Source organism: Lactuca saligna, chromosome 7 (genome assembly GCF_052625555.1).
Source record: "Lactuca saligna cultivar CGN05327 chromosome 7, ASM5262555v1, whole genome shotgun sequence".
NCBI lineage: Eukaryota > Viridiplantae > Streptophyta > Magnoliopsida > Asterales > Asteraceae > Lactuca > Lactuca saligna.
In genome coordinates this window covers 105,564,617-105,584,720 of record NC_136423.1, presented here as the reverse complement: position 1 = coordinate 105,584,720, position 20,104 = coordinate 105,564,617, and the positions used below count along the sequence as shown (strand labels likewise).

The window sequence follows — 20,104 nt, the reverse complement described above, 5'->3', positions numbered from 1 at the left end:
GTATTCGTATTCGTATTTGTATTCGTATTTGTATTCGTATTCGTATTCGTATTCTTATTTGTATTCATATTCGTATTCGTATTCGTATATCTATTCTATTCCTATTCGAATTCGTATTCGTATTCGTATATATATTATATTCCTATTTGAATTCGTATTCGTATTCGTATTCGTATTCTTTTTAGTTATATTCGTATTCTTATTCGTATATCTATTATGTTCCTATTTGAATTTGTATTCGTATTCATATTCTTTTTAGTTATATTCGTATTCGTATTCGTATATCTATTATATTCCTATTTGAATTCGTATTCGTATTCGTATTCGTTCTTGTATTAATCTTAGTTTATGATTAGTATGATTCCTTATACAAAACATAATATGAAACTTAGTTTATAACATCTATGAAAGGAATCTACATTTAGTTTGACAATTCACTCTGCAATTCGAAACAATGGTTAGTATGATTTTTAGTATTAAAAGTATAAATAACGTTAAACATTTGAATGGAAAATAATAAGTTTAAGTACAAGATTTCCTTGTACTTTTTCTTGTATTCCCCCCACCCCCTTGAAAACATTTGAAAAAGATTTGAAAAAGGGTAGGGGCATGAACTCACCGGTCGAGAATCGTGTCAGATTGGATGCTAAGTATCTGTTCGGGGTTTGATAACGCGTGATGTTCCTATTTAATATGAAATCATATGCAATTTTATCTAATTAGACTTCAAATCACTAATTAGATATGATTATACACTCCAAGATGCGAAAACACTTAAATTCAAGTGTTAAGAGTGATCCGGGTAGCATCTAACGGTGTGTAAGGCCTAAATATGGAGTTTACTCTTCAAGAGTAAACTCCTTAAGTAGTTTACGGCTCATTGACCATATCCCCATGAGTTTACGGCCGTAAACTCATGGGTGGTGGGTTCTTGGACGCCAGATGGTCATTCAATGCACAAGGGAAGGTTCTAGGGTCGCTTTCATGGCTTAGGAAGTGATCAGGACTTGAAATAGCCTTGGGAAATGAGTTTAAGGTCTAAGGAGATGTTCTTGGGGAGTTTACTACCTTAAACTCATGATTTTACAATTGTAAACTCATGTTTTTCCATGAATTAAGGGCTTTGATGGTTGTAATTCAATCACATGTGATTCTAGGTCCAAAACCAAGCTTTTTAAGGGATTAAAGGCACCTTAACACCCTTTGATGGGTGTTTACGGTCTAAGGAGGCGGGTTTAATGTCCAAGAATGTTCTTGGGCCATAAACTCAAGTTTGATGCATTTGAGGATGTCTTGGAGCATCACATGAACGTTTATGAGGTTCTATACTCCCATGGAAGCATTTTGAAGGTGTTTAAGGGCATTTTGACTCATTAACATGAGTTTATGGTCCATGAATGAGGGTTTACGGTCCAAGAACATGCTTGGCCGTAAAATCATGTCCATACATTATATGTCATGATTTTGAGGTCCTTAGTCCATGTATGCAAGTTTCTAAGTCGAATCTAAGCCCTAGAAGTGTTTTGGAGGGGTTTTGAGGCTTCAAAACCCTCATATGAGGTGTTCACGGACTAAGGAGGTTCCTAGACTGTAAACACTTGTTTATGGTCTCATTCCTCATAAACATTCCGAATTTGAAGACCAAAGATGTTAAACTAGAAGCTAGGATAATTACCTTGATGTTTTGAAGCTTGATTTGGGTGTTTTTGGCTCAAAATCGGATTTTAGAGAGAGAGAGAGTAGAGAGAGAGTAGAAAAAGCTTCAAATGAGGATCTCTCAACTTTATATATGCTGAAAGTTAGGGACACGGTGGAATTCTACCCGATACTGCCGTTAGACGGTGCTTTTGGTCGCACCTGATAAAGTTGTCGTAATTACGACTTAAATAAAACTAAATATTTCTAAATGAAATAGAAAATATTTTAATGTCTTTAAAATGTATTCTAACATTATTAAAACATTAATAGAAGTCACAATAATTTAATTAAAACAAAGTTAACGGCAAATTTTGGAACTTAACGGCTTTGTTAACGAAAACGGGTTACAAACACTACTAGAAAAATAGCCTTTTACGACGCGCAAACAATGACACGCACTAATTTACGATACGCTAAAGTGTGCGTGCTAAAAATAATGTCATCTCTAACAATATTTAAAGGATCAAGGACATGCATTTTTGCGTGCCCCTAAAATTAGTGTCTTAACAAAAAAAAATTAAAAACACGGAGGATACTTATCTTAAGCGTGTGTCCTCTACAGACGTCGTTTTATAATTTTACTCAAATGCGCGTCTCTTATAACAAAATCACAGGGACCGATATTGATATTAATTCTAGGGCTTTTTTAAGACTCAAAACACTCACTCACTCAGCGCTCTCTACAATCGATCCGGAGACCTCGCCTCGCTTCCGGCAACCCCTTGCTCACTTCTCCTCATCGATGGTCTGATCATCACCTGACCTCAAATTCCTTTTTTTCCATCTTTTGCAGAAAACCCAAATACACGCTCACCCCGTTTTTGATGCTCAGAAATGAAAAAGGGCAAGCGCCTTGGTATTTTAGAAGATGTATTTTGGGGAAATAGGGGATTTTGGTTCTACGTGTTTTTATAACCCTGGGAATCAAGAACCCTGTATTCTCACACCGGATTCATAGTTGAAGTCTACCAGAAAGAAAAGTGTACGGATGAGCCTAATGGGTCTGGGAATAGCAGAGGAAGCGCTAGTCCTTCTTAGTAGAAGACTATGTGATCTCAATTTCATCTTCTCCCTCTTCTCCGATTCTCCCGACAACAACTACAAGTTCGGTTGATGGTTATTCGAAAATTCTATATATCTTCCAATTATGTCTACGTGAATATCATAATCTCTTTTTTTTCCTCATCCTCCATTGTGACGTATTTAATCTTTGAACAAATTTCAGCAAGTTGAAATTTATCGTATCAAATTTGGTAACTGAGGGTGTAACAATTCGATACTGCTTCAGGATCCTCGAGGATGCGGAAAAATTGCGGTATAATACCCAATTTCTGTGATAATTACTTGGATTTTTTTATAGTATTTACTGTGATTTTATTGTGTCATTGATTATGGAATTAGGTGTTGGATCTTGTTCTAGAGGATTTGCTGAAAGAATATCCTGAAATGATCTCAGAGGCAGATATATGTGTGTGTGTGTGTGTATATATATATATATATATATATATATATATATATATATATATGTTTTTATCTATTTAAATATTTTGTTTTCGTCTATTATTTTTTTACTCTATATCTGTTGTGATATCAGGCACAATGGCTGACCGGAAAGAGCATCTGCTCCCACCAAAACCTACATCAGCTATAAATGTTAGTGCTAGATCATAACGGCTGTTGAAGTTCTGCTTTTTAATTCTCTTGATAGCTATATGTGGTGGAATTACAAAGACGATTGAAAGCTACAGGGGTTGGTGTGGTGTGGCAATCTGAAGGGGCAAAGTTGAATAGACGAATGGGAAATTCAAATAGATCCTTAGGGTACATGTGCATGGTTTGTAGGGTTTTTAAGACTACCTTCCATTGAAGAGTGATTAAAAAGAGGTGATCTCCTTGAAAGGGGTGTTCTTTCTTCTTCAAAGGTATTATTTTTGGTCGATCTATTTATATATGCCCATTTACATGTTCATACAGATTCTGTCTTTTCAACATTCATCAATAGATTATGCATATACAGTATAGAGGTCTTTCACTCTCTTCTTGTAGTTATAGATTCCTGATTTCTAAAACAAAAGAAGTTATTTCATCATTTTATCTGCAAGAAGTACATAATAATATTCCATATAACAACATGGCGGAGCTTATTTCTTTATCACCTTCATCAGGACGTTGTCCACACTACAAGAGATCTAGAGAGAGAGAGATCTAGAGAGAGTGAGAGAGATCTATAGAGAGAGTGTGTGTGTGTGTGTGTTTGTGTGTGTGAATTAATGAAAAGAAAACTATCTGCAGTGTGCAATTTCTTGTGTTGTTTATTACAAGTTTAAGAGATATAAAGTTGATTCATTTGTAATAAAATGATCTGTTCGTGGTTGGAAAACAAAAGAAATTGCAAACTTTGATTCATTCTTTTCATTCACTCTTTGTTGCTTTGTAGTTACACTTGAAATTTTTTTTCTTTCCTACGAGTGAGTAGTTCAGGAAGATATTCAAGACCTTTTTTTTTCATTTAATTAACCTTGTTCTACGTTTAGATGACTTAGAAATTCAGGGATGATGACCATTTGGGATATTCAAAACCTTTTGTTTGGTAACACTTCACCTAAATACTTGCCCTTTGAGTTTAGGGCTCTAGAAGTTGCTCTTGAGGCTGTTTGTACATTTCTGTTGGTGGTAATGTAGCTGGTAACAGAAGTGGAGCTTCACGAGCTTTTGTGAAGTATAGGTTTGTCTTTTCAACTATCTGTTATATCTTTATTAAAAAAAGAATCAAAAAATTGGTTGATATATAAATTGAAATGTGGTGGTTTAACTTTAGGTTGAAGATCTTCAATGGTCAGTTTGAAGAGCTTCATCAAAGACAATCTCAATGGACCGTTCCTGAAACAGAGCTTAGAGAATCTATCATACTTGCAGTTGTTGAAGTCTTGTTGCCTGTATACGAATCTTTCATTAAATGTTTTGGGTACATACTTTCTGTGTGATCTATCCCAATTCTCAGGCTCAAATAAATGAAAAAAAAGTAAACAAATATTTTGTTTTCTGTTTTTTACAGTTACAGGGCACTTGTTGAGAATGGGAAGAATCCCATTAAGTACATAAGGTATTCAGCAGAGGATCTTGATCGGATGCTTTGTGAATTTTTCAAGGGTAAGACTTTGAACAAAACAAGACGATAGAGATATCAAGATGTTGAATTACTCTTTTACCATTGTGGTATGTTAGTGTATCCTGTAGCCTAAAAGGGCATGGCATGTATGTTCTTTTTGTATGTATTGGGGTAATAAGGATATGGGTATGCTAAAAAGTTAAAAAAAAAATGCTGAAACTTTGATTAATTTATTTTTCTTGGTTGGTGTTGTTAGTTAGTATGTTACTAGCTGGTAATTATTCATGAAAGGTCTATAGTTTATAACAAATAACATGAAATACATGTTTTGGAGATTGAATTCCAAGGTGTCAACAATTCTGTTTTTTTTTTTTTACTATCAGTTGCACTATTTTTTTTTACTATCAGTTTCACTATTTTTCTGCACTCAATTGATTATATATTCCATATTTTTGTACTCCTATCCTACAATTTCTTCAATTTCCTATACCACAATTCCAGTGTCACCACTTTTGTTCCAGTTCTGCTTCACGAGCACTTGTAAAGGATAGGTTTGTATTTTTAACTAGAACAAGGGTATTTTTGTAATTTTCTTTTCTACTGATGCTCTTTTTTTTTAATTTCAGGTCCTCTCACAAAGGAGGATGCTATTGTAAATATAATGGGACGACATTATCAATTCGTATCTTCAATTCAGTCTCGTCTAAAGCAATGGATGATCCATTTGTGGTTCTAGAAACTGCATCAACACCTACCACATTACCCCCAAGTGTTTTTATTGATCCACTGGAAACAGTTCACAAGATGAATAAATCTGAGAGCACTAATACTGGAGTAAGTAGGGGTGTGTTTGATTTTGATTAAATTGACCCCCTTCATGGATTTGGTAAGCCTGCAACGTTAAGCATCCCACATTTGGTGACATCACTCAAAATCGGCTTAGAAGCAACACAAGAAGCTGCATTGGACACGCTATTTCTTCTGAGGCTAGCATGGTCTGCATGCCCTATTGATGTCTCCAAATCTAGTTGATCCCACCTCGGTTTCAAGAAAAATCCGAGTTTTTGTTGTAGTGTTTTAACGGTCATAATTAAACGCGGGAATGATATGAAAAATCCCAATTAGATAAGTTTGAGACTTTTGCCATGGGTGGAAGTGGAACACAAGATAATGGTGTGGACCATGTTAATGGCGAAGAGATGGATTCAAACTCAGCTGTTGCTGCAATGAAAGATGCCATAGAATGGAATATGTGAACCAAGCATGTCCTTTTGGTTGTTAAGAATCTTTATATATATCTACAAATAAAGAGTTTGAAGTTTGATATTCACATCACATAATGATGATATTGTCATTTTCTTTGGGTCAGGGAGCTTCTCTTGGACTTCTATACAAGTTCAACCAAGCATAAGCCAGACCAAATTATCATCTTCAGGTCAATTCTTTTCTTTGACTTCTGGTCATTTTAATATATTTTGCTGTCATTTTCTTTAAACTAAGAACAGAAGCCCAAACCTTTCTTTCTTTGTGTACATTAAAAACATCAAGATTCCTTGTAATAATTTAGAGTTTTATTTGTAATAGGGATGGTGTGAGCGAGTCGCAGTTCAACCAGGTGTTGAACATTGAACTGGACCAAATTATCGAGGTATTTGTATTTCTTATAATAGTTTCTTATTTTGTTAAGTAAATTTGATTTAAATGATAATGATGGTGTGGTAGGCCTAAAAATTCCTTGATGAGAAGTGAAACCCAAAGTTTCTTGTGATAATTGCTCAAAAGAATCACCACACCAAGTTTTTCCAGCAAGGATTTCCAGACAATGTCCAGCCTGGTAATATGTAACTACTCAATAAAATACTTCAGTTTTAGAAATGATATGGTTTAAAAGTGGAATTATTATTATTATAACAGGAACTATGATTGATAACAAGGTTTGTCATCCTCGCAACAATGACTTCTACATGTGGGAGATATCATGTCAAGAGCTACTTGTAGAAATATAGGCTGGCAAAGTACCTCCCCGATTCCTCTTCTGAAGGTATTCTGTAGTTCAAAATACTTAAATCTAAATTTGAAGAGATGTATATATATATATATATATATATATATATATATATATATATATATATATATATATATATATATATATAGGGTGCCATTTGTTTATTGCATTTAGCCCAAAAAAACAAATGTGGTGACTGCTGATTGAATTTTGGTGAAATTGGTAATGCAAGGAAAAGTGTTTGACCAGAAAGAATCGGGTGACATGCTTTCCAGCTTTGATGGATCATCATAAGTCTTATTTGTTTTGCATTGTCTGATGGAACGGAATTATTGAGAATTCTTGAAGGATCGTTGATATACATTTCTTATAACCCATTTTTTTATAATGATAAAAGTATATATTTAAATGATTTAATAAAATTAGAAATTTATTTTGTGAAATATGTTTGTGCAGTGTAATGCGAATTACAGAAGCACTGAAGCTACAGATGGAGGTGCAAAAGCGACTGCATGAGCAATTAGAGGTCTTATTTTGTGTAAAATAAAATGCTATAGTTTTTTCAAAGTAAAGTAAAGTAGCTTACATATATGATGAAAGTGTATAGGTACAAAGACCACTTCAATTACGAATAGAAGCCTAAGGAAAGTACCTAAAGAAGATCATTGAAGAGCAACAGAAGGTGATTTAAGCTGACCCCTTGGTCAGGAATCCAAAAACTAAACCGACCCTATCACTCCACCTCCTCCATCCATCATCAAAAGTCAGAAGTTGATGCTTTGGTAAATTCAGGTGGTACCCTACATGACAGATATGCCCTTCTTTGGAATCAACAAATGGAAAGGTAATAATACAATAAATAATAATCCATGTGTTTTTATTTCTTGATTGGTTCTGCAACAAATGTCCACAATAATCTTGTGAAATATCTAGTGGGAGTGCCATAGGTGTATCAATATTTATATGTTTTTTTCATTATATATTTCCTACACCATTGGAATCATGTCTTCTTTTTCTTGGATGCTGCAGAATACAAGCACCAATCTCTTTCTTTCTCTCTCTCTCTCTCTCTCTCTCTCTCTCTCTCTCTCTCACACACACACACACACACACTTTTTCTCTAAACTTATGTTTTTGTATTGCAGGATTGGGCCAATGAACTCTGAAATCAAGCAACAAAAGGTTGTAAAGCATAGAAAGCATGCAAGATTAACTAAAAAAGCATGCCCTGAAGACTCCATGTCAATGGTTGTTGAAAGCTTTCAAAATAATGAACATGTTCACTTGTTGTCCCCAGTTGATGTATCTGCTTCTCTTTCGATATGCATCATATCATAACAAATTTAGAGTTGTTGTACTTTGCACATTAAATAGATTTTTACTATTGTACATTGCAGGTGAACAGGTCTGGAAGGCTTGAGAATAATGCAGCACAATACTCGGTTGATATCGAGTTATCTTGCTTAGTTAGTTTCTTAACCTTTGTAATTATAAGTAACTAATTAATCATTTCTTAGTTTATTAGGTCAGATTACATCAAATTCAACTGACATGTCAGCATGTCACCAACTTTTAGGTCTTGTCCCTTGATGAAGATCAATTGCAGCAAATATTGTATCTGTATGATTATCTATGCACTTGTCAGCTAAGAGAGAAGTCAGTGGAATGGTGTCTCATCAGTGTTATCCGTTTTTAATTACACTTTCAGATTGTGAGGCACGTTGGTCTTTTAATGCTTTTAGATATGGATGATATCGCCCTTGAGGGATACCTATATCATAAAGACCTTTGGGATGGAAGATGCATTGGTGGCATTATGCTTAAAACTCTGTGTTATCTGATGTTCGTAAAAGAATGAAGAAAACTTCATGGAAATAATTAGGAGAATGTCTGTAAGTTGTTCTTTCTTCAAGATTAACATCTATGATCTACCATGTTATACTATTTGTTGTGTGCATTTTCATCATGGAATGCTTAAGATCTTAAACCTTTTAAAATCTTTTACTTGTATAGAGGCAGAAAAAGACGATATGTAAAGTTGTACAAGTTGAAACTGGAATGTCTACGAAAAGAGTAGGTGAGGTCATTAGTCATTACACATATAGTTTTCTTGATTTAAACATTATATGGTGTATATGATTCCAACATTATTTGGTGTATATGAATCATGATCAGCCTCTGGATGATGAAATTGTTTTGGAGTTGGACCAAATAGAGAAAGTATCTGATATAGAAGATATCTTGGGTTACAGGTCTGCTGCTGAACATGAGCTTCAGGTATGATTATGATCATTTTGTTAACATCTATTGCATGTGCTTTTTACTTATACATTTTATTAAAGACTATGAACATGTAGGAGTTCTTGGTGGATTTATAGTGTCTAATTGTTCAAATTTTTTATACTTCTACAATTACAGACAATGGTCTGCGGGTTTTTCTAGTAGTATGTGTGCACGAATTAAACAAGTTTGTATTTTTTTTTAAGTAGAATGCAGTTATTTGTATTTGTTGTCATCTGTTTTTATCTTTTTGACGCAATGCAGCATGTTGCTGCAGAAGGCACAACCTTGGTTAAAGAGGCAGAAGATGCTGCAAGTAATAACAAGGCAGAAAAGAGATTGCAAGCTGATCCTGCTACATGGCCAATAATGATCTTTAGGGTCTGCTAGAAAGATTGGAGATTGCGGTGAAGCTTCTATCTAAGACTTCACGCCAAGGAGTTGATGAATTTAAGATATCATGTTTTGGCATGGCTAGAAGCTTTGGAGGAACGGAGACTCAAGCAAAAGTAAACACACGGAGAGTTGTTGGCACATAGTAAGCTAGATAATACAATTGTATATAAATGATTTCATTTTTTTATAACATTTACTCACTATTGGAATAATTATTTGTATTTGACATATTAGTGAAATGAATTATCTTTATTATTTATGATATTTTATTTTGTATTATGAGATTTTTAATGTATTATTTAATTCAAAAATTAGTAAATCCATAAATAATATTTTTTTTTAAACATTTAAAATTATGATACGCAAAAATGTGTGTCATCTTTATTTATGACATGGCCTTTCTTGACAGGGGCTTTCTTGATACGCATTGCATGTCATTAACATGCGTGTCGTAAGGTTACGACAAGCGAATGCGTGTCGTCTTCCTTTATAACAGGGCCTTCCTTGATACGCATTGCGTGTCGTAAACGCACGTCGTAAATGTGCGTCATCTATAGACGATGCGCAAAAGCGCGTCATATCTCTTTATGACAGGGCCTTCCTTGACGCGCATTTGCGCGTCGTCTGAGCCTTTTACGACGCGCAATGAGCGTCGTAAAAGGCTGTTTTTCTAGTAGTGAAATAATGAAATGAACTTCGGGTTGTCACAAAATGTATCCTTTGAACCTCAATCCAATTAGAGGTAAACCAGCTGTATGCTTACTGACAAAGGCTCACTCTGATGAAAGCTGGTTATGACATAGAAGATTATCTCATCTGAACTTCAAGGATATCAACAAGTTGGTTTTGGGTGATCACATTCGAGGTCTTCCAGTTCTAAAATTTGATAAAGAACATCTCTGTGCAGCGTGTGAAATGGGAAAGCAGAGTTGGCAGAGTCATCCTTCTATTATCAGTACTAAGGTAATAGAACCATTGGAGTTATTGCACATCGATCTATGTGGTCCATCGTCCATCAAAAGCATTGGAGGAAACAAATACATTCTGGTTATTGTGGATGATTTCTCAAGATTTACATCGATTTACTTTCTCAAGCAAAAGTATGAAGCCACTCCAAAGCTCAATATCTTTATTAAACAAATAGAAACACAACTAAAAAAAGTAGTTCGTAATATAAGGAGCGACAATGGCCTGGAATTCAAGAACAATGATTTTGAAGATTTTCTTGCTGAAAAGGGAACGACTCACAATTTCTCAGCCCCTTATACTCCACAGCAAAAATGCATTGTTGAAAGGAGAAACCGATCCCTGTGTGAAGCTGCTAGAACTATGCTATGCTTCGCATCCTAACCTTTGTATTTCTAGGCTGATGCAATTGCGGTTGCATGTTACACTCAAAATAGATCATACTTGAATAAGCGGTTCTCAGTCACCCCTTACGAGATCCTGAACAATTAAAAACCAAATGTGAAATTCTTTCATGTGTTCAGTTTAATATGTTTCATCTTCATCTCCAAAGAGAATCGAAACAAGTTCGATGTTAAGGCGGATGAATGAATTTTCTTAGGCTACTCCTTGACCTCCAAGACGTATAGAGTTCTCAATCAACGCTCAAAGAAGATTGAAGAAACGTACTATGTCACTTTTGACGATAGTTATGTTAAGAAAATGAAAACAACAGAAGATGCATCGCAAGACATATTTCCAAAGAATGGTCAGGTTACTGTTTCTATCTCGAATCTTTTCGACCAATTCATGCTTCTATTTGATGAGCCTCAAAAGGAGACTGACTCTGAATCAACTGCAAAAGACAACAAAGTTGATAATCTGAAACAAGTTATAGACGATGCTGCTAAGAAGATGGTTGATGATCAATCCAAAGAAACCGAAGGTGCAGACACAAGCGAACCTTCTGGTGACTGTCCTAATATCCAGGGGGAGGGTTCCTCTACTCATCACGATCAAGGATCTTCATTCCAGTGGGAGAACTCATCGCCAAATACATCAAGCTCTACTGAAATTCCAGCCAATGAAGGGGATACAAATGCTGGTCCTGAACAGGAATCATTCTTCGAGGGGGAGAATACCAATATTGGTGATGACGACATTTTGTTTGAACAAGAGGAAGAAATTAATGCTGAATTGGATCCTGTCTATGATCCAAACTTTCCTCCACTTATCATATGGACCAAAGATCACCCTCAAAGTCAAATTATTGGGGAATCCTTAGAAAAAGTGTTAACTTGCTCTCAAATCAAAGCGAAACAAGCTGCACTTTTTTCAAAAGTCGAGTTTTGCATGTTCAATTCATTCGTTTCCAAAGTTGAACGAAAAACCGTTAACTCAGCTCTTGATCATTCAGACTGGGTTCAATCCATGCAGGATGAGCTAAACGAGTTTGAACGAAACAAGGTATGGCGCCTCATTCCAACTCCAAATGATGCTTCGGTTGTCGGTCTTAAATGGGTATTCAGAAACAAGAGGGACAAAGAGGGGAATGTCATTTGTAACAACGCAAGGTTGGTCATCAAATGATATTGTCAGGAAGAGAGAATCGATTATGAAGAAACCTTCGATCCTGTAGCAAGATTAGAATCTGTTCGTATCTTTCTTGTGTACGCCGCTCACAAGAACTTTGAAGTCTATCAAATGGATGTCAAATGTGCTTTCCTCAATGGTGAACTTGAAGCAACCGTATATGTTGAGCAACCATCAGTTTTCGTGAACGAGAAGTATCCCGATCATTGTTATATCCTTGAGAAAGCTGTATATGGCCTCAAACAAGCTCCTAGAGCATGGTATGAAACTCTCACTCATTTCTTTAAAATGTCTAAATTCAAACAAGGTTCAGTTGACCTAACCTTCTTTCGTAAGCGAGAAGGTAACCACCTCATGATAGTCCAAATTTATGTTGATGACATCATCTTTGGCTCCATGAATCCTAGCTTAACAGCTGAATTCAGAAAGTTGATGGAAACTAAATTTGAGATGAGCTCAATGGGTCCAATTAACTTTTTTCTTGGATTGAACATTAGACAGGGACCCGGAGGCATTTTTATTAATCAGGAAGCATATACCAAGACTTTTCTAACCAAGTTTGGAATGATGGGAGACTCTAAAGTGAAAGTGCCTATGGCCTTTGGAACTAAACTCATACCATCATTGGAGAAACCAGCAGCTGATATAACACTTTATTGACAAATGATTGGGTCTCTGATGTATCTTACATCCAGTAGACCTGATATCATGTTCTCTATCTGCTACTCTGCGCAATTTTAAGCCAACTCCCGAGAACCTCATCTTCAAGCCATGAAGAATATCTTTCGCTATCTGAAGCGAACCTCCTCTCTCGGTCTGTGGTATCCAGCAAACTCAGGATTCTTTGTTCAAGCATTTTCAGATGCTGATTTAGGTGGCTGTGGATTAGATTGTAAAAGCACCACGGGAGGATGACAATTTATAGATGGTAAATTATTCAATTGGCAATCGAAGAAACAAACCTATGTTTCGCTATCCACTGTAGAAGTCGAATATATCGCTGCAGCATCCTGTACATCTCAAGTCGCGTGGATACAAAATCAACTCATGGATTATGGGCTAAACATGAAGAAAATCCTGCTTTATTGTGACTCTAGAAGTGCAATTAGGATTTGTCACAACCCCGTGGAACATTCAAAGACTAAGCATATCGCATTGAGGTATCATTTCATCAAGGACAATGTCAAAGATGGTAACGTAGAAATTCACTTCGTCAGAACGACTGATCAATTGGTAGACATATTCATGAAGGCCTTACCTGAAGAAAGCTTCAATAAGATTCTACAAGGCCCGCGAATGATGCAAGCCGAATCTGTACTGAAATCACCTTCGATTCCATAAAGGTAACAAGAGAAATACAGCGAACCGAAATGAACCGAACGTTCGGTCTATTTCGGGTTCGATCCTTCTGAACTCGTTGGTTTTTTAAAGGCATTTCAATTGTTTTCCTACGTACATCTTTTCATTACCTCTTTTCAAGCTATAAAATCCCAAAAATAATTTTCTTATTTTTATAAAAAATCCTTAAGAAATCCAAAAATATTTTTCTCTTTTGTTCAATTTGTCTAAATATGATTCTCGATGGCAATGCTAAGGCGGGTAAATGATTTTACTTGTTAGGTGTCCCTAGAAGCATGCTGTTGTATGTTGACTAAAGCCTCAACAGATTTTGAGTGAAGCCTTAATAACATGATATATACCAATCGTGTTTTCCCAATCCAAGCTATCCAATTCACTCTAATCATGAGCTACCTTACTCTACTCAAAACTGGGTTTAGAGTTTTCCGCTTGGTCCTTCTCTTTCTTTAAAGCAGATGTACATTCTCTTCTTATACCATCTTCATCATCTTTCTCCACTATAACTCGTTTCATCAATATAACCCCTACGAATCTCAGTCTTAACCACTGAGGTTTATGGTTATACCAAGTCTGTTTTCATGATCTTAGTTTCATGCCACTATGTACTAAGTGAAACCCAATGTTCAACACCACTAATGAATTAACGGTGAATTCACAAATTCATGATCTTACTTGTTACCCTATGAAATCTTTTTTTTAGTGATCTTTATGAGTTTGCCTTTCACCAAGGTTTCTATAACCCTAAAAGATCTAGTTTAATATCTTTTTTAGATTTCTTCCTTCCCTCGTCACTATAAAGTTTATCATACCAACTTGTTCAACAGATCACAATGATCTCACAAGTACTTCATTAAATTTCGTTCTTATGTAAGTATTGAAATTATGAATTGAAGCAAAAGCCACCCTCTTTAACCTTTAAAAGATGCATTTCAAAACTTCTCAACAAGTTTTTGATCGTTATTCAATGGGATACCAAGCAAGCACTTTAATGTCTTTCTTGACTTTGAAGGAAGTGATTTTTGCCCAGAATCAACTGTGTTATGTCTGCTGACGACATCACAGATTATCCCTAAAATTTTGTTTTATTTCTTTATCTTTTACACCTTATGCACAAAAATTTTTAATTTTCCAAATTCTAGTTTTGTTCAGAATGATCATTAAAATGCTAAGGGCAACAAGGATTCAAATGTTATATGGAGAAACGATTGGGATAAGGTGGAAGCTGACTCAGCGGCTATCCAAACGGTTTGGCGATTTGAAAAAGTGCTCTTTATGAAAAAGCGTGTAAAAGGGAACGTCTTTTCTCATTCCTGCATCATCTTCGGCGTGCCAACTGTTCACCTATCACGCCAGGTGCTATTTTTGAAAGAATCCAAGATTTCAGCCGGATTTTTCTCTCTCCTCCTTGTACGCATAAAAGGAATTCGAACGGTACTCTCTCCACCTTTATCACTTCCCAAAATCTCTCAAAGTACATTGGTGATTCTCTGCAACTGTTCATCATCTTCTTCAAGCTACAACAATCGCAGACTCATCTTCAGTTCACGATACTTCAGTTCATCAACCTTGTAACAACCCGAAATTTGTATCACTGCTTGCAACCCTTTTCGTAACTCATTTCCATAATCCAATCGTCGTTTCCAATTTCGTTTCCGATTCCGTCATTTAATTAAGTCATTAATGTATATTTTGTATTATGACTTAATGGGTATTCTAGTACATTTAGAACTCATTTTATCATCTCATATTAGTGATCGGAACATTTCTAGAATCAACCACATCAAGTTACGGCAACTTAATCGGGTGCGACCAAAAGCCCCGTCTAACGCCGGTATCGGCTAGAATTCCTCCGTGTCCAAATCCCGAACACTATTTAAAGTGTTCTAAGCTTCCATTTGAAGCTTTTGCTTCATCTCTTGTGACAACTGCCAATTCAGGTCATTCTCGGACTCATGCATCTTTATAAAAACCATTCATGCACAGCATGCCATGACCTAGTAGTATAGATTAGGTCAAAAATCTTGCATAAACTAGGATCCAACTAAGGTCTAGGACTAATATACTTGATACTTACAATTCTAGTAAGTTGCTTAGCTACAATAGCAAATGCCAATACTATAATTAGAATAAAGCTTCAAGCTTTGTTATAATTGAAATAGGGTATAAAACTCTAAAAATAAATTAAAACATTCTAATTATACTTCAACATGTTGTTGAATATCAAACAATATTCCAAAAACCCTAAAGAGCCAAAAATCCAAAGTTATAAATTATAAAGCTTAAAAACTTTATAAAATTTGGCTATAAACTTCCTAATATCAAATTTTAATAATCAAATTATGGATTATACCAATGAACTAGAAATATAAATTACAAGTATTAATCATAAATTATTTGTTGAAAACAAGATTTTTAAATAAATCAAATTGCTTAATAAACATTTTATAAAAATGAATGTTTTTATATAAAATATAGGAGGGAAGTTTATAAAGTTTAAAATTTATGAGAGAGGAGGCCAAAATGCATGCAAAAACCAGCCATCACCTCTCCCCATGCCCTCTCTCTTCCCCAAAACACAATCATTAAGCTTAAACCCTTACTCCACCTCTTCCCTCTTCACTCTCTCACTTCACTCTCTTCACACACTTCACTCTCTTCTTCCCTCTCTCTAAACTCACGAAAATCCTCTCATTTCTCTGCAAAATTTCGAGATTGTGAAGCCCTTGAAGTGTTCTTACTTCTCTCAAGGTCAAAACCAAGGTAAACAACAACATCTTCTTCCATAGTTTCATGGTTAAACCTCTTTTTCTTCTTAGTCTTCTCTACTTTTCGGATTCTATGTCTTTCCATGGCTAGAAATCTTTATTCTCCCCTTGTGGTTTGTAGATTCTCACCATAACACAATGCATGTGTTAGAGATGGTGAAAATCCGGGATCAAATCCATGCAAGGAGTGGAAAAGATGCACATATGATCATGTGACATCAAAACCTAATATTTCATGTTCTTCTCCATTTCTTTTGTGTTCATGCATGAACAAAATCATTTAAACCATTTCTAGTACATCTTGGATGCTCATTCATTCCATGCATGTGTTAGAAAATCGGGCCTTACCAAAGACATGCATGATGTTCTTGTTGAAATACCCTAATAATGCACACAAGCAAACATGCAATCTGCCAGATTACTTTGTTCGACTTTGAACAGTCATAACTCAGTCATTTCTTAACCAAATCATGATATTCTTTTTGTATTGGTTAGTTACACGAGTTAACTTTCAAACCCAACTGGTCTCACTTTAAAATATTAAATATCCGATTTTTAGCAGATTTTACAAAAAGGTTGCGCATACAGCTCTTTTTCTGTGATCACTATTTTTATCTTGCTTAAACAATGGCCTTAAACCCAACCATAAATCTGAGGAAAAATACCTTAGAAACTTAACATATCTAGTGAATTATGGTTGAAATTTCGTGGCTTAAAACCTCACTGAATGGGCTACACAAATTCATGAACTTCAGCCACATTTACACTTCATGCATTATTGCATGCAACTTTTCTTAAATTGTTTGGAATCATTACCCTCATTTCTCTTCTCAATATATTTTTTTATATTTTTCCTTTTGAAAGCCCTTGCATGCATGAGATAATCTGGAAAATTTCTAGAGCTTTTGTTATTTCTTTGATTTATTCGAATTATTGCTAAAACCAAGGGTATAAATCATATAAAATACTTCCAGAGGTCAATAAATCCTAAATAAATTCATGGATGAACCTTATGGGGAATAATGACCTTCACCAAATTTCAGCAATTTTTGTTACTGTTTCATATGATTTCTAATTTTCTTTTATTTAGGACATGATAAATTACAAAACCACTTACCTATGATGGGTGACTTCAGAAAATAATTTCAAGATTTTCCATCATGTTTTACTATTTTTCCCAATTTTTGGTAATTATAATGGTCTAAAAATGAGAGAAATAGTTCTGATTATCCAAAATTCATGAAAATTTACCAGGATATAATATTATAGAGTAGGAGGTCACATAAAAATTTTGAATATTTTTCTCTACTGTAAACTATTTTTCTCTTATTTTCTAAAGTTAATTGCACTAAAATACACTTAAATATACATAAATACCCAAAACCAGTTTATACATTATGAAAACCACTTTTGATATTTTTCCTAGGATATTTATACTGTAAATGATGTTACAAAAATTTATGGTAATTTATTTTGACTGTTTAATATTATTTCTTTAATTAATGACTATTTAAAGGAATAAAGCAAGGAAAAAAAGAAATACCCACTGAAAAATATCTTTTATATTTTTCCCAGCCTATTTATGTATAATAACAATTAAATAAAAAGTTTGGGTAATTTTGGAAACTGTTTTCTATTTATTTCAATTTTTATTGAAATAAATGCTCATAAATCATAAAATATAATTAAACAGCTTGAATATCCATTTTTATATTTTTCCCAGCCTTGTATTGTGTAATATCAGTTAAATAAAAAGTTTGAGAATTTTTATCCCTCAAATGCTATTTTTCGTGAATTTATGTTGTTATAGAGACTTAAAAATTTGGAAAATTAATATTCCAAAGTTGTAATTTATCACACGACTTGTAAAATTCAATATTGCAGAAAAAGTGTAACCAATTGATATAAAATCCAATATTAAAACATAAATGGGCATTTCCCTATATGTAGAGTTTAGTATATTAGCATTAGATATCGACATGGAAACTCACTAGTGCGTGTGTTTGATGTCGTAGGATCCCGGTAGTAAGACGTTGGTGCATCCCAAACTACCGCTTGTGTCTACACAAAACATCGTGAGTATTCACGCACTCCCCTATTTTCGGTTTTTATGTTTTGGGGTGGAAAAGCATGTCCTAAACTACTTATGTTCGTTATATTTAATTGACTCGTATAAACTTGATTACTATATTTTGCATATCGTGAGTATTCACGCACTCCCCTATTTTCGGTTTTTATGTTTTGGGGTGGAAAAGCATGTCCAGAAAAACTACTGTTTGCATGTTGTATTTAAATTGAATTGTATCAAACATGATTGCTATTGTATTGCTATGTTTCTTTATGTATGTCTATGCAACACGGAACATGAGAACTTATCGTACTAAGGCCCTTCCCTTATCTCTAACCATTAACTCTTTGAGGCAATGGTCGTTATGGATAGCGCTATTAGGAATTGACAACTCCTCACTCGCCCGAATTGCTGGAGTGCATGATACCATATTCATCTATGGAACGATAAGCATAGATCTCGATAGGGCTTCAGTCATAGGTTTGGTTGAGACTCATTGTTTGCTCATACACATACAAACTCATTTCTCGTTATAGCAATAAACTTGTATTCATTAATAGCAATCAACTTGTTTATCATTGAAGCAATGTACTTGTATTTACGAAAAGCCTTATTGTACGCTCGATTTTTATAAACTTGTGATACTCACCAACTATTTTCATAGTTGACGCTCGTTTTACATGCTTTTTCAGGAAGTAATTAGTAAGTGGATGTAAAGATTCATCATCATAGAGCATGCTGCATCGTGTTGAAGCTATTATGAAGCTATATTTTGAACAATGTTATTTTGAAAAACTTGTATTTTGTTTCTTTTGAAGCTATGGGTTGTAAACTTTTAAATACTGCTATGGTGATGTATCTTTATCTTTTGCATTGAAACCGTTATCGCTGTCATACCTTGCGTTTCCGCTTTAGCGGGGTGTGACATCTCTCAACTCTCTCTCTAACCTCTCTCCTAAATCCAGGTTTAAGGGTCCAAATCATCAATATAAGGCTCCAAATCTTTGAGGTAACTTCCCTAACATGTTATACAACCCCTCTAGCCTTCAAATTCGAGTTTAAACCATGGATTAGGACCATTATCATGGGTTTATGGCCCTACAACTGTCCTAGGCCGTAAACTCATTTAAATGGGGTTTTTGAGCAACAAAACCCTTCCAAACCACAATTAGACCTTAGATATGGCTAGATGACTTCATGGAATGGACTTGGAATGCCTTAAACATGGTTTTTGAAGAGTAAACATGAGTTTACTGCCCAAGAACAAGCTTGGTCCGTGAACTCCTCATTCATGGGGAGTAAACTCTTTTTCTTGTGTTATAAAGCCATATAAACACACCAATAGCCTTGGAATAAATCCTAGACACATCTAAAAATAGTTTGGGGACCTTAAACATGTCAAACAACCTCCAATTAGGCGTTTACGGTCATGAAACCACAATAATATGTTCCATAGCCATAAACTCCTAAAGATGAGTCATTTGGTGCCCTAAATTCATACCAAGGCAAAATTATTGGAATCACATGTGATTATTCTTGGAACATTAAATCACTCATTCAAAGAGAGTATAGGAGTTTACGGACGTAAGCTCGATACTAGGGCCGTAAACTCCCTTAAATAATGTCATTGGTGATTTAATTTCCATCCCATGCCTTAGATAAAATTGTACCAACTCTTCCCAAGTGATATTGACCATTTTAGCACCATAAAACACCCAAACATGAGTTCACATCCGTGAACTCATGTGAGTATGCTATCAGAGGCCGAAAACTCATTAAGGAGTTTACTCTTGAAGAGTAAACTCAAATCCCAAGTCCCACACATCAATACACGTCCGTAGATGTCACCTGGGTCACTCCAAACACTCGTTTTGAAGTGTTTTCGT

General features: G+C 35.0%; 1 protein-coding gene across 1 annotated transcript; it reads left to right on the top strand.

Annotated features, from left to right (window-relative positions):
• The first annotated feature begins 11,156 nt into the window (after positions 1-11,156).
• On the top strand, positions 11,157-14,374 carry LOC145007140 (uncharacterized). The gene is made up of 3 exons (XM_078966124.1): positions 11,157-11,900; positions 12,033-12,128; positions 14,279-14,374. The coding sequence occupies exons 1-3, from the start codon at positions 11,157-11,159 to the stop codon at positions 14,372-14,374; spliced, it is 936 nt and encodes a 311-aa protein (XP_078822250.1).
• Positions 14,375-20,104: the final 5,730 nt, after the last annotated feature.